Source organism: Scyliorhinus canicula, chromosome 20, assembly GCF_902713615.1.
Source record: "Scyliorhinus canicula chromosome 20, sScyCan1.1, whole genome shotgun sequence".
NCBI lineage: Eukaryota > Metazoa > Chordata > Chondrichthyes > Carcharhiniformes > Scyliorhinidae > Scyliorhinus > Scyliorhinus canicula.
In genome coordinates this window covers 84,777,151-84,792,421 of record NC_052165.1, presented here as the reverse complement: position 1 = coordinate 84,792,421, position 15,271 = coordinate 84,777,151, and the positions used below count along the sequence as shown (strand labels likewise).

The following is a 15,271-nucleotide window of genomic DNA, read 5'->3' as shown; positions in this document are numbered from 1 at the left end:
AAACCCTTACCTCCTCGTCAGACATCAACCTTCTTTTAGTCTCTTTGACTGGAAATCCACTGCCAAATTCCTTTGAGGTAATGTCAGCACCATACTCCACAATAACGTCCTCCTCAATGCTACTCACAAGTCGCCAAAACTCCTTCTCAACTAACTCGGTTGGGACCATCTGCCAGATAGTGAGAGACACAGCCAGCCTTTACTGCCAGACTAAAGCTATCATAGTATCAGGCTCTGGGGCAGGGGTGAGCAGTAACAAGGACAATCTGCATGGGGGGGGGGGAGTGGGCAGGGCCTTGTGGCAGGTATTAAGAATGCATTGTACATGGCAGAGTGGAGAGTGACAGGAACAGTGGACATGGAGGTCTCGAGACTCAAGTACAGTTTACTCTGTCATTCAATAAAATAAGGTGGCACATAAAAGTGTAATAATAATAATAATCTTTATTATTGTCACAAGTAGGCTTACATTAACACTGCAATGAAGTTACTGTGAAAAGCCCCGAGTCGCCACACTCCGGTGCCTGTTCGGGTACAGCGAAGGAGGATTCAGAATGGCCAATCCACCTAACCTGCACATCTTTGGATTGTGGGACGAAACCGGAGCACGCAGAAGAAATCCACACAGACACGGGGAGACGTGCAGTCTCCGCACAGACAGCCACCCAAGCCGGGAACGGAACCTGGCGCTGTGAAGCAACAGCGCTAACCACTGTGCGACCGTGCTGCCCTTCTACATAACCTGTCTACTGTAAATAAAAGCGTACTACATAAGAGCTCATAGTATTGGGGGCAATAAATTTGCATGAACAAAGGATTCACGAAGAGGAAACAAAGAAGCGGGATAAGTGCATAATTTGTGGTTGGCAAACTGTAACGAGTGAGGTGCCATGAGAATCAGTGATGAGGTCAGTCCTTGCTCTCATCCAGAAAAGCTGCAGGAGCCTAAATCCTGCTGGAAAATTACCAGGGTTGAGGCTCTTACCTTGCTACCTTCTGAGCTGCCTCACTTGGGAGTCACACCCATCTATCCTAGACCAGAGAGAATCTGAAGTACCGATCCTAAGACCATCTCTTGGAACAAAGAGTCCACTAAACCCTCTCCCTCCCGGACGTGGTGTCGGGAGCTCGATCAGAGTTTACCTGAGCCAAAGTTCCTCAAGCTGCAGACACTTACTGCAGGATGTGGCTGCCATGGATCATAGCTCACCCACCATTCCCCACATACTACAGCTGCAATACATCAGCTGCATTGCCATCCTTATTGTGATTTATTTAACTAATTGTGGTTCAAGTTTACAATATCACCAACAGTTAGATTTTTTTTCAAATATTTTTCATTAGAGTTTTAACATTTCATAACATACTTCACACGAGACGAGATCAAGGTTTACAAGAATTTTACAACCAATGGCATAGGTTCCCCTGGGTCATAACCGTCTTTGCCGCGGTGAATACCATCGTCTTATTGAGAAGTATGGCCACTCCTCTAGCCCTCATCCCGTAACACTATTGGTATGTCAGTCCTACCCAGCTCTTTCTTACCCTCAATTGGTCTTTCTCCCTCAAATTTGTCTTTTGGGTGGCAGCACGGCGGCGTAGTGATTAGCACTGCCGTCTCACGGTGCCGAGGTCCAAGGTTCGATCCCGGCTCTGGGTCATTGTCCGTATGGAGTTTGCATATTCTCCCCGTGTTTGCATGGTGCTTCACCCCCAAAACCCAAAAGATGTGCAGGGTAGGTGGATTGGCCATGCTAAATTGCCCCTGAATTGGAGAAAAATTAATTGGACACTCTAAATTTTTTTATTTTTTTTTAAATTGTCTTTTGGAGGAAGATTACACTGTCCTTCAGGCCTTTCACAAGGGCAAAGAGACTGGCTCGTTTCACCGAGCCATTAGGTCCCCAGAAGCTCCAGGTCACTATCCTTTCTTTCATTTTTATAAATTTGGAGTACCCAATTAATTTTTTCCAATTAAGGGGATATTTAGCATGGCCTATCCACCTAACCTGCACATCTTTGGGTTGTGGGAGCGAGACCCTCGCAAACACGGGGAAAATGTGCAAACCAAGTATATTGCCCTCCAACAACCACAACCACCTTTCTTTTGTGCCAGGCATGCCTCCAACTAGTGAAGTATTTTCCCTGATTCCCAGTGGCTTCAGTTTGCTGGCACGCCTCAATGCCACACTCACCAAAATGATTGTACAGTCGCTGCGGCAACGCAACAAAGATACTTACATGTACTGGCATGTTGAAATAATCTGACTTGAAGTTATCCGCCATTTCACCAAAGCTCTGGAGTGTATACTCCCTGACTGCCTGCTCAAAGCCAAATGCCTCAGGAGGCTTACTACATGCCTGTGTGTGCAGAGGAGAAAAAGCTGATTAAGCAACGGTTACATAGAACACTACAGCGCAGTACGGGCCCTTCGGCCCTCGATGTTGCGCCGACCTGTGAAACCAACTGAAGCCTATCTGACCTACACTATTCCATTTTCATCCATATGTCTATCAGTGACCACTTAAATGCCCTTAAAGTTGGCGAGTCTACTACTATTGCAGGCAGGGCGTTCCACACCCCTACTACTCTCTGAGTAAAGAAACTGCCTCTGACATCGGTCCTATATCTACCACCCCTCAATTTAAAGCTACGTCTCCTCGTGTTAGTCATCACCATCTGAGCACAGTAAGAAGTCTTACAACACCAGGTTAAAGTCCAACAGGTTTGTTTCAAACACGAGCTTTCGGAGCACGGCTCCTTCTTCAGGTGATCTTTGGAGCCGTGCTCCGAAAGCTCGTGTTTGAAACAAACCTGTTGGACTTTAACCTGGTGTTGTAAGACTTCTTACTGTGCTCACCCCAGTCCAACGCCGGCATCTCCACATCATGATCACCATCTGAGGAAAAAGACTCACTGTCCACCCTATCTAACCCTCTGACTATCTTATATGTCTCTATTACGTCACGTCTCAGCCTTCTCCTCTCTAACGAAAACAACCTCAAGTCCCTGAGCCTTTCCTCGTAAGACCTTCCCTCCAGACCAGGCAACATCCTAGTAAATCTCCTCTGAACCCTTTCCAAAGCTTCCACATCCTTCCTATAATGTGGTGACCAGAACTGCACGCAGTACTCCAGGAGCGGCCGCACCAGAGTTATGTACAGCGGCATGACCTCGTGGCTCCGAAACTCAATCCCCCTACTGATAAATGCTAGCACACCCTATGCCTTCTTAACAGCCCTATTAACCTGGGTGGCAACTTTCAGGGATTTATGTACCTGGATGCCGAGATCTCTCTGTTCATCTACACTACCAAGAATCTTGCCATTAGCCCAGTACGCTGCATTCCTGTTACTCCTTCCAAAGTGAACCACCTCACACTTTTCCACATTAAACTCCATCTGCCACCTCTCAGGTTGCAAGGTAATTCAGGCGTACTCCAGATACTTCCTTCCCCCCCCCCACCACCACCACTATGTCCAATGTAGAAGTCAATTTACATATACAAGTGACAACATCCGATAAACCAGCACTTGCAGACCAGTTAATTTAGCCTCAGTGATGGGAAAGCTTTTAGAAATGTAGGTCTGGAGGGGGCTGGGAGGTGCACACAGGTGGAGCGGGCCAGAGGGGGTGGGCAGGGTCAACCCCGTTATGTGATGAATGTAGAATTTTTTTATATATATTGTATTGTGTCTGTTGCAGTCAGGTTACTAAAAGAACTTGGGTTAAGGTATCCAGATTACATGTCTGCTAAAGTTGTGATTAAGCGGTTAACAGCTAGGCAGGCTGTGATGTTACTCTTTAGGGGGGAGGGGTGAGACAGGGTCGGTTTTTAGTTTCATTTTGAGAGTTCTGTTCTGATTCCGAGGGAAGGTGGTGTGTTTCTCTGACTGACTTGTGAAAGCTTCTCTCCAAAGGTCTGTGTGTATAAATCTGTAAGCCACTGAGTGGTAACTGTATTAATAAGTGGCATTTTAACTGTGTGTGGATTTTATTTAATTGAAATTTTAGATGTAGTTGGGAAAGCAAGCTCAAAGACCTTTCTTTATTCTTTTGTAAGAACTGCTTAACTTTTAATTGAAAAGCTGTTTTTTTTCTTTGGCTGTTAATAATAATCGCTTCTTGTCACAAGTAGGCTTCAATGAAGTTACTGTGAAAAGCCCCTAGTCGCCACGGTCCAGCGCCTGTTCGGCAAGGCTGTTACGGGAATTGAACCGTGCTGCTGGCATTGTTCTGCATTACAAGCCAGCTGTTTAGCCCACTGTGCTAAACGAGCACACTGGGATTGATAATGCGATCCTGTATTAATAACAACATTTTGTTTTCATATAAAAGATCCCTAAATGTCAGTAGAATCACTCCTGAAGCGAAGCATCCTTTCCTCCCAGTTTATAAATTGAAAATTTGTTGTGGTCTAATCCGGTTTCCCAATATAAATTGGGGTCTGGTCCGGGTACCTAACAGTATCTATCTTTGCCGATTCGCGCTTCATACCCTCACAGTTCCCTTTATTTACATTCAAGACCCTGGTTTCAGATTTGACTACTTCACTCTTCACCTTAATGAAGATGATTATTGTGCTGTAGTCGCTTCCCCCCCCCAGGTACACTGCACAACAACATTGTTAATTAATCCTTTCTCATTGCACAATACCCGTCTAGAATAGCCTCGTCTCTGGTTGGTCTAAATAAATGTCACTTACATACTCCAGGAACTCATCCTTCATATGTACCATTGCTAGTTTGGTTTGCCTAAACTACGTGCAAGTTGAAATCATCCATGATTATAGTTGTACCATTATTGTATGCATCTCGAATTTCTTGTTTAGCACCTTCCTTTACAACTCCACTACTGTTTGGGGGCCAATAGACAAATCACAACGTTTTCCACCCCATGGCAAATGTTTTCGAATCTCCACCCACGTGACTTCAACATCATGATTTTCTGAGCCAATATTTCTCCTCACTATTGTATAGATTTCATCCTTTACTACCCCACCTCCATTCCTATTTTGTCTATCCTTCCTAAAAAATGAATGCCCCTGGACGCTCAGTCCCCATCCTTGGTAACCCTGCAGCCATGTCTCTGTAATTGCAATGATATCATAACCGCTTACATCTACTTGCACTGCTAAATCTTATTGTGAATGCTCTGCGCATTAAGACATAAAATCTTTACACTTTCTTTTTTTACCTTTTTAGTCATCTTATCTTTAGGAGGTGACCCAGCCAATTGCATTATAGATATAGAGACATACAGCACACAACAGGCCCTTTGGCCCACGATGTTGTGCCGAACTTTTGTCCTAGGTTAATCATAGAATTTTGGACACTAAGGGCAATTTATCATGGCCAATCCACCCAACCTGCACATCTTTGGACTGTGGGAGGAAACCGGAGCACCCGGAGGAAACCCACGCACACACGGAGAGGATGTGCAAACTCCGCACAGACAGTGACCCAAGTCGAAATCGAACTTCGGACCCTGGAGCTGTGAAGCAATTGTGCTATTCACAATGCTACCGTGCTGCCCTTAAGAAATTAATCTACACTCCATTATTCTACCCTAATCCATTTACCTATCCAATAGCCGCTTGAAGGTCCCTAACATTTCCGACTCAACTACTTCCACAGGCAGTGCATTCCATGCCCCCACTACTCTCTGGGTAAAGAACCTACCTCTGACATCCCCCCCCCCCCCTATATCTTCCACCATTTACCTTAAATTCATGTCCCCTTGTAATGGTTTGTTCCACCCGGGGAAAAAGTCTCTGACTCGTCTACTCTATCTATTCCCCTGATCATCTTATAAACCTCTATCAAGTCGCCCCTCATCCTTCTCCGTTCTAATGAGAGAACTTTGAAAGAACTATCCAATTCAACTAACTTCCCTGCCCATTTGCCTTTACATTTTTCACCTTCAAGTGTTTACTTTTGAAAGCCACAGTTCAAATTGCATCCACCCCCCTTTCAAGCAATGTTTTCCAAATCCTAAACCTTGTTCCAGAACAAAATCATCTCTGCAGTATCATTCTGAGCTCCAGAAACATGCTTTGTATTTCCATGAAAATAGACAATAAAGGGATGACCAAATCTTTAATGCTATGGATTCAACGGGTAAATTCAGAATATCCATTTCCGATGAGGGAGGGTAAAGGAGAATCCTGAGCTGGATCATTCAATAATGAAAACGGGAAACTTTTCCACATGAAGGGTAGTGGAAATATGGAACCTTGCCTCCCAACTATTTTACATAACATAAAAAACTATCAAATTAATGGAGGGATAAATTAAAGAGACAGTCCTAAGTGGAAACTACCTTAAACAAAAAACGAATCACAAATTGAACTTAAGACATCAAAATCAAAATGTAGTTAATGGGGTCAAAAAAGCAACACAGCCCCTGCTGTTCGCAACGGGAATTTCAGGTCACACGATGCCAGTGGACACCGCATCAGCCCTCTCCGGGGACACCTGCATGTAGCCGAAGAGGGGCAGGCAGTTGGGCTGCAAAACCACCTTGGTTGCCCATTGCCTCCATCTGTTCATGGCAAGCTTAGTCAGGCCCAGGACCAGGGCAGCACGGTAGCATGGTGGTTAGCATAAATGCTTCACAGCTCCAGGGTCCCAGGTTCGATTCCCGGCTGGGTCACTGTCTGTGCGGAGTCTGCACATCCTCCCCGTGTTTGCGTGGGTTTCCTCCGGGTGCTCCAGTTTCCTCCCACAGTCCAAAGATGTGCGGGTTAGGTGGATTGGCCATGCTAAATTGCCCGTAGTGTCCTAAAAAGTAAGGTTAAGGGGGGGGGGGGGTTGTTGGGTTACGGGTATAGGGTGGATACGTGGGTTTGAGTAGGGTGATCATTGCTCGGCACAACATCGAGGGCCGAAGGGCCTGTTCTGTGCTGTACTGTTCTATGTTCTATGAGGAGTTCCTCCGCCTGTCCCCTCCACACCGGGTGCCTGTAGATTAGGAGCATAAGGCTGAAGGGCAAACAAAACTTCAACAAAAGGTTTTTAAAGTAATTAATCAGAGAGTGCAATCTATGCCATCCTCTATAACATGGTCTACGGAATCCACAAGACCCGCAAAAAGGGCAGGTGTCTCAGGAGTCCATGAACCTGGTACAAAGGTAAAGTCACACAGGATCAGGGGTGAGCTGGCAAGGTGGATACAGAACTGGCTCGGTCATAGAAGGCAGAGAGTAGCAATGGAAGGGTGCTTTTCTAATTGGAGGGCTGTGACTAGTGGTGTTCCGCAGGGATCAATGCTGGCACCTTTGCTGTTCATAGTATATATAAATGATTTGGAGGAAAATGTAACTGGTCTGATTAGTAAGTTTGCAGATGACACAAAGGTTGGTGGAATTGCCGATAGCGATGAAGACTGTCAGAGGATGCAACAGGATTTAGATAATTTGGAGACTTGGGCAGAGAGATGGCAGATGGGGTTTAATCCGAACAAATGTGAGGTAATGCATTTTGGAAGGTCTAATGCAGGTATAGATATAGAGAAATACAGCACAGAACAGGCCCTTCGGCCCACGATGTTGCGCCAAACTTTTGTCCTAGGTTAATCATAGAATTTTGGACAATTTTTCATGGCCAATCCACCCAACCTGCACATCTTTGGACCGCGGGAGGAAACCGGAGTACCCGGAGGAAACCCACGCAGTCACGGGGAGGATGTGCAGACCCCACACAGACAGTGACCCAAGTAGAAACCGAACCCGGGACCCCGGAGCCGCGAAGCAACTGTGCCATCCACAATGTGCAGGTAGGGAATATACAGTGAATGGTAGAACCCTCAAGGGTATTGAAAGTCAGAGAGATCTAGGTGTACAGGTCACTGAAAGGGGCAACACAGATGGAGAAGGTAGTCAAGGCAAACAGCATGCTTGCCTTTATTGGCCGGAGTATTGAGATTAAAAATTGGCAAGTCATGTTGCTGCTGTACAGAACCTTAGGTAGGCCACACTTGGAGTATAGTGTTCAATTCTGGTCGCCACACTACCAGAAGGATGTGGAGGCTTTAGAGAGGGTGCAGAAGAGATTTACCAGGCTGTTGCCTGGTATGGAGAGCATTAGCTACAAAGAGAGGTTGAATAAACTCGGTTTGTTCTGACTGGAACGACGGAGTTTGAGGGGCGACCTGATAGAGGTCTGCAAAATTATGAGGGGCATAGACAGAGTGGATAGTCAGAGGCTTTTTCCCCAGGGTAGAGGGGTCAATTACTAGTGGGAATAGCTTGAAGGTGCGAGGAGCAAGGTTTAGAGATGTATGAGGCAAGTTTTTTTTACATAGAGGGTAGTGGGTGCCTGGAACTTGCTGCTGGAGGAGGTGGTGGAAGCAGCGATGATAATGATGTTTAAGGAGCATCTTGACAAATACATGAAAAGGATGGGAATCGTGGGATACGGACCCAGGAAGTGTAGAAGATTGTAGTGTAGTCGGGCAGCATGGTCGGCGCCAGCTTGGAGGGCAGAAGGGGCTGTTCCTGTGTTGTACTTTTCTTTCTTCTTTGAACCACGAACCAGTACAAATGATGGTTGCATGGGACTCCTGCAGGCAACACCCCCCATCTCAGGTCCCCAATGTTATGGGGAAAGGACTTCTCCATAGCGGCAACAATGCACGCCAAGGCATGCACAGGTGACAGGCGAGAGCAAGGAAGTGAAAGCTGTGCAGCAGCAGTTCTTACAGGAAACTCTCCCGTGCAGTACAACGGGCACGGACAACATTTCCGCAAGGCGGCTCAGGCTGTGGGCTCCAGATCCCGAAGGGGGAAATCAGACCTCGGGGCCAATGTGGGAATATGTCCAAGCAGGGGCATGCTTAGGTGGAGGTTCCAGTGAGAACAAACAGAGTTTATTCAACCTCTCCTCGTAGCTAATGCCTCAAGACCACTAGTTCCATCGGGTCAGAGTACGACCGTTTAAAGGTCATGGAGAGCATTGATAGTGAGCCAGATGCTCACCACCGCGTGTTGCGCTAACTCATGGGATGTCATCCAGCCCACTTCTCCACCACCCAGCATGTCACACAATCACAGAATACTACAGTGCAGATGAGGCCCTTCGGCCCATCAAGTCTCCACCGACGCATGAAAGGCCCTGACCTGCCCACCTAATCCCACTTGTCAGCACTTGGCTCACAGTCTTGAATGTTATGACGTGCCAAGTATTCATCCAGATACTTTTTAAAGGATGTGAGGTACCTCCACCCTCCCAGGCAGTGTATTCCAGACCATCACCACTCTCTGGGTAAGAAACGGTTTCCTTAACTCCCCCCTAAACCTCTTACCTCTCACTTTGAACTTGTGTCCCTTGTAACTGGCCCTCCAACTAAAGGGAACAGCTGCTCCCTATCCACCCTGTCCATGTCCCTCAATCTTGTACACCTCAATCAGGTCACCCCTCAGTCTTCTCTCCTCCAGAGAAAAAAAGCAAAGCCCATCTGTAGAAGCCAACTATTTCTAATGTAGGTAAATGATAGCTATTTAGCGTAAATATTAAGCCCCGGTTTGAAATACCCATTTTAAATTAAGGATTTCAACACTCATAACTACAGGTTATGTGGCAAAACACATTCAGCACAATTCATTTTAAAACATACAGCTTACAAGATAGCATGACACAGCTAAATTTATTTTCTCTAACACAACTTTTAAATACATAGTGTAGAAGAAACCGAGAAGCCTGATACATTTCTCCAAGGACAAGGGTTGAATCCATGGCAACGAGGTGACGAGAGCCCAGTAATTTAAAGGCTCTATTGTTCTGATTCCATGTAATCACTCGTGATAACAGCCTGAATCACATTCCATAACTTATACAGGCTGAAACATTTTAGACTATTGCTGGATTTTAAAGATGGACAGTTAGAACAGCGAATCAAATATATATTTGATTTCAACATTCTCAAAACATAACAATTTCATAGAGGCAGCATAATTCACTTTACTAGATTAAAACAGACATTTTTCAAGTCCATGTCCAAGGACAGAGCAGGACTCAAAGCAAACAGCATTGCCTGACAAGATAACATGAAGGATAATACTTAAGCCAGCAGAAAACCAGTTTTTGCTGGCCTTGATAAAGCACAATATCACATTCTTTAACAGACACAAGTATGCAGATACAAAACAATTAGAAGTAATGGTGTATATTAAAGATGGACGGCTTGCCGTCAAATCAGATGTGTTTGAGTCTAACCCAAACCAATTAGGATTATATTGGGGTGTGAGTAGATGGCTTAAGACAGATATGAAACAGTATAGCTGTAAGTTTTCTTTCCGCCATTTTTTTAGTTTTAGTTGGTTGTTTGGTTGGTGCGGTTGGTTTGATGCTGAAGATTAGCTGGATTTCTTTCTCTCTTTTGAATCATCTATACTTTGATCTGAACTATTCACTGTCTCCCTGTATTCATATTTCATTTTCAGACTTTGACTTTAAAAGTTGTCGAGCTGTTTGCCTAAGTAAAATTTTATCTGTGATTGTTTGCCTACAAATTGCCTCTGAGCCATATTCCTTTTTCACCACGCTATGAATTTGCCCTTCTGCCTTCAGAGATCTATGGATAAACACGCCACGGTCCCTTTGTTCTTCGGAACTTCCCAGTGTCAGACCTTTCATTGAATACTTCCTTGTCACATTACTCTTTCCAAAGGGCATCACCTCACACGTTTCAAAGTTAAATTCCATCTGCCACTTATCCACCCATTTGACCATCCTGTCTATATCTTCCTGTAACCCAAGATACTCATTGCTAACCACCCGGCCAATCTTTGTGTCATCCGTACATTTACTGATCCTCACCACACAGTCCTCTTTGCCATTTATATAAACGTCAAACAACAGGGGTCCCAGAACAGATCCCTGTGGTACACTACAGGACACTGGTTTCCAGGCGCTAAATCAGCTCGATCATCACCTTCTCTCCTGCAGCCAAGCCAATTATGAATACCACCTTATCAAGTTATCCTATATCCCAGGTGCATTTGCATCCTTAATAAATCTCCCATGTGCGACCTTCTCAAAGGCTTTGCTGAAATCCATCCAAACTACATGGTTGGGAAATCATGTTGCAGCTATTTGGAGCATTGCGTGAAGTTCTGCTCACCACATTATCAGAAGAACATGGAAGCTTTGGAGAGTACAAAAAGGTTCACCAGGATGTTGCCTGGTGTCGAGCTTGTTGGCTACAAGGAGAGGTTGAATAAACCAGGATTGTTTTCGCTGGACAGACCAAGGCTGAGTGAGAGTCCTGATAGAGGTCTACAAAATTATAAGAGGCATGGACAGGGTGGATAGTCAGAGGCTTTTCCCAAGGGTGAAAGTATTAATCACAAGGTTGCATAGGTTCAAGGTGAGAGGGGGACAGTTTATGGGAGATGTGCGGAGTAAGTTTTTCACGCAGTGGTAGGTGCCTGGAACGCTCTGCCAGAGGATGTGGTGGAAGCAGGTACTTTAGCAACATTTAAGAGGCATCTGGATGGGTACATGAATAGGGAGGAAATGGAGGGATATGGACAGAGTACGGGTAGAAGGTTTTTTTTTTTAAAGTTGAGGCATCATTAACGGCACAGGCTTGGAGGACAGTTGGACCTGTCCCTGTGCTGTACTTTTCTTTCTTCTTTGTACACTTGGCTACATGCTCAAAAAATTCAATCAAATTTGTTCGGCATGACCTCCCTTTGACAAAGCCATGCTGACTCTCCCTGATCAAACTTTGCCTCTCCAAATGGAGATAGATTCTCTCCTTCAGAATCCTCTCCAGTAGTTTCCCATAACACTGATGTGAAACTTACTGGTCTGTAGTTCCCTGGCTTGTCTCTACAACCTTTCTTAAATAGTGGGAGCACATTAGCTGTTGTCCAGTCCTCTGGACCCTCCCCCATGGCCAGACAGGAATTTGGGTCAGGGCCCCTGCAACCTCCTTCCTCGCCTCCTGCAGCATCCAGGGACACAATTCATCTGGGCCTGGAGATTTGTCCACTTTTAAGCCCGCCAACACCTCAAATACCTTGTCACTCCCTATGACAATTTGCCCAAGAACCTCACAATCTCTCTTCCCGAGTTCCATAACTACCTCCTCATTCTCTTGGGTGAAGACACTGCACCATCTCTCCATATTCTCTACATATTGAGCTAAAAAGTTCTCGTGTATATTTTACGAACTCTGCTCCATCTAAGCCCTTATCATGATGGCTATCCCAATTAATTTTGGCGAAATCGCCGAATACAATTACCCTCTTATTATTTTTACACCCCTTTGCGAATTGCGCACATATTTGTTCCTCAATTTCCCACCGACTATCTGGGGGTCTATAATAAATACCTAGCAACTTAGCAGTCCCTTTTTTTATTCCTAAGTTCTACCCACAAAGCTTCATCAGCTGTTGAACAGGTAGAAATAGTATGCAGCGAGTCTGTGAGGAAGGATAGACAGTTGATAGGGCAAAGTTGTACTCAGTGGAATGGGTTAAAGTGAGCCTGTCTCAATGCCATCAGTGTCAGGAATAAGGGCGATGAACTTTGAGCATGGATCAGTACTTGGAACTACGATGTTGTGGCCATTACGGAGGGATGGATTTCACAGGGGCAGGAATGGTTGTTTGATGTTCCGAGGTTTAGATGTTTTCAGAAGAATAAGGGGGGGGTAAAAGAGGAGGTGGAGTGACACTGTTAATTAGGGAATGCACCGCGGCTGCAGAAAAGGAGGTAGTTGAAGAGGCTTTGTCTGCTGAGTCAGTATGGGTGGAAGTCAGAAACAAGAAAGGAGCATTCACTTTATTAGGAGTTTTCTGTAGACCCCCCAATCACAGCAGAGAGATAGAGGAACAGATTGGGTGGCACATCTTGGAAAGGTGCAGAATTAACAGAGTTGTTTTCATGGGGGACTTCAACTTCCCTAATATTGACTGAATCCTCCTTAGTGCAAATGGTTTGGATGGAGCAGATTTTGTCAGGTGTGTACAGGAAGGTTTCCTGACTCAAGTTTCCCTCCCCACTAAGTTGCCTGACAGGCCGACTTGGGGGGAGGCCATATTGCACTTGGTGCTCGGTAACGAACCAGGCGTCAGATGTCTCGGTGGGAGAACATTTCGGTGACAGTGACCACAAATCCTTGACCTTTACCACAGTCATGGAGAGGGATAGGAACACACAGTATGGGAAGGTATTTAATTGGGGGAGGGGAAATCAGACTGCGTTTAGACAGGAGCTGAGGAGCATAAAGTGGGAACAATTGTTCTTGGGGAAATGCACAACAGTAATGTGGGGATTGTTTAAGGAGCACTTGCTGCGAGTGCTGGGTAGTTTTGTCCCACTGAGACGAGGAAGGAATGGTAAGGTGAAGGAGCTTTGAGAAGTTGAGCTTCTAGTCAAGAGGAAGAAGGAAGCTTACGTAAGGTTGAGGAAGCAAGGATCTGGCACAGCTCTAGAGGGTAGCACGGTAGCATTGTGGATAGCACAATCGCTTCACAGCTCCAGGGTCCCAGGTTCGATTCCGGCTTGGGTCACTGTCTGTGCGGAGTCTGCACATCCTCCCAGTGTGTGCGTGGGTTAGGTGGATTGGCCATGATAAATTGCCCTTAGTGTCCAAAATTGCCCTTAGTGTTGGGTGGGGTTACTGAGTTATGGGGATAGGGTGGAGGTGTTGACCTTGGGTAGGGTGCTCTTTCCAGGAGCCGGTGCAGACTCGATGGGCCGAATGGCCTCCTTCTGCACTGTAAATTCTATGTAACCAGGTAGCCAGGAAGGAACTCAAAAATGGACTTAGGAGAGCTAGAAGGGGGCATGAAAAAGCCCTGGTGGGAAGGATCAGGGAAAACCCCAAGGCTTATGCTGAATTATGTGAGAAATAAGAGGATGATCAGAGTGCGAGCCCCCCCCAGCCCGACGAGAAGCCTTTCTCTCTCTCTGGTTCCAGGTTGAGTGAGGAGGAGAAAAAAGAAAACAAGAACTCCCTTTTGGGGGGGGGGGCGAGATACTGGGCAACTTAGTGGGGAGGGAAACTTCCCCAACCCACCAGGAATGGACAGAACGCACCGGTCGCTGCTCCCGAAACCCAGGGCGGGATAACACCCGAGGGCAGTTATAGCCAAACTGCACAGGTACGAAGATTAGGAAACAATCCTGCGCTGGGCCAGGCAAAACAGAACCTGCAGATGGGAAGAACACCTCATTAGAGTGTACGAGGACATTGGGGCAGACCTCACCAGGAGACGGGTCGAATTCAATAGAGGAAAAGCAGCCCTTCACAGGAACAATGTGCACTTTGGTATGCTGTACCCAGCAAAGCTCTGGCTCACATACCAAGAAAGAGTATTTCTTTGCAGCCCCCACCGACGCCAACAAATTTATCGAAGAACATGGGCTGGAAAACCAACAGCGAGGGTAGAAACCCGGGGCCCCTGGTAAGGGGGATCAACACGCCGAGGGGGAAGGGTGGGGTTGAGGCAATGCCAGGCTCCCCTCTCCCCCAATATGGCAAGCGCACCCTGAACAAAAAGCAAATCACTACCCAACAAACCATCACAGGTGGGAAACCAGGCCCCAGCACAAGGGTATGAGAGTAGCGGAGAAGGGTGAGCAAACAGGAGGAGCGCAGGGCGGGGGAAAGAGTGGGCGAAAAAATGCAGAAGCTGGGCAGGGGAGAAGCAAGACAGTAACTCCCTAGAGGGGGGGTCACCGCACTAGCAAGAAAGCTAGCACCAGGGACCTGCAAAAAAGCAGGGCCGCAGCACGCCCCCAACAGAGGGGACGGCGCCAAGCAGAGGGCCGTGGGACCACTCAACAGAGGTGGGAGAGCAAACAGGGATAGGAGCAGGGGAAAGAGGGGCAAAGGAGGGAAATACAGGAGAGGGGGAGGAAAGGTAAGGATTGGAGGGGGGGGCAGGGGGGGGGGGACACCACAGGGACGGAGGGACAAACAAAGGAACAGCAATAGGGCAACAGAGTGCCGCAACCAAGGGCTCGGAACAAGGAATCACTGCAAGCATCCACCCAGTACGGCCTCTGGGCGAAGGGAAACCCCAGAGTGAAGGGGGCTACCGCACAGCGGGTGACCATGGCGGGGGCCCCCTGGACGGAGGGAAGCCCCGGAGCGCAGGGGCCCGACTGCATGTAGAGAGCAGTGACAGCGACCATCCTGGACAGCCCCCTAACAAGGGGGAACCCCAGAGGGCAGGGGCACATCCACCAGGTGAATATGGTTATTCCCACAGGAGCGAGGGGACAGATAGTCACCTAGAATGTAAGGGGACTC

At 46.8% G+C, this 15,271-nt stretch overlaps 1 protein-coding gene across 1 annotated transcript in view; it reads right to left on the bottom strand.

Moving 5' to 3' along the window:
• kdm5a (lysine (K)-specific demethylase 5A) overlaps positions 1-15,271 on the bottom strand; it is a 299,634-nt gene that overhangs the window by 149,304 nt on the left and 135,059 nt on the right. The window contains exons 10-11 of the mRNA XM_038780318.1: positions 2,242-2,361; positions 11-169 (exon numbers count right to left, since the gene is read on the bottom strand). Coding sequence (XP_038636246.1) covers positions 11-169; positions 2,242-2,361 — 279 coding nt within the window. The remainder of the gene's footprint in view (positions 1-10; positions 170-2,241; positions 2,362-15,271) is intronic.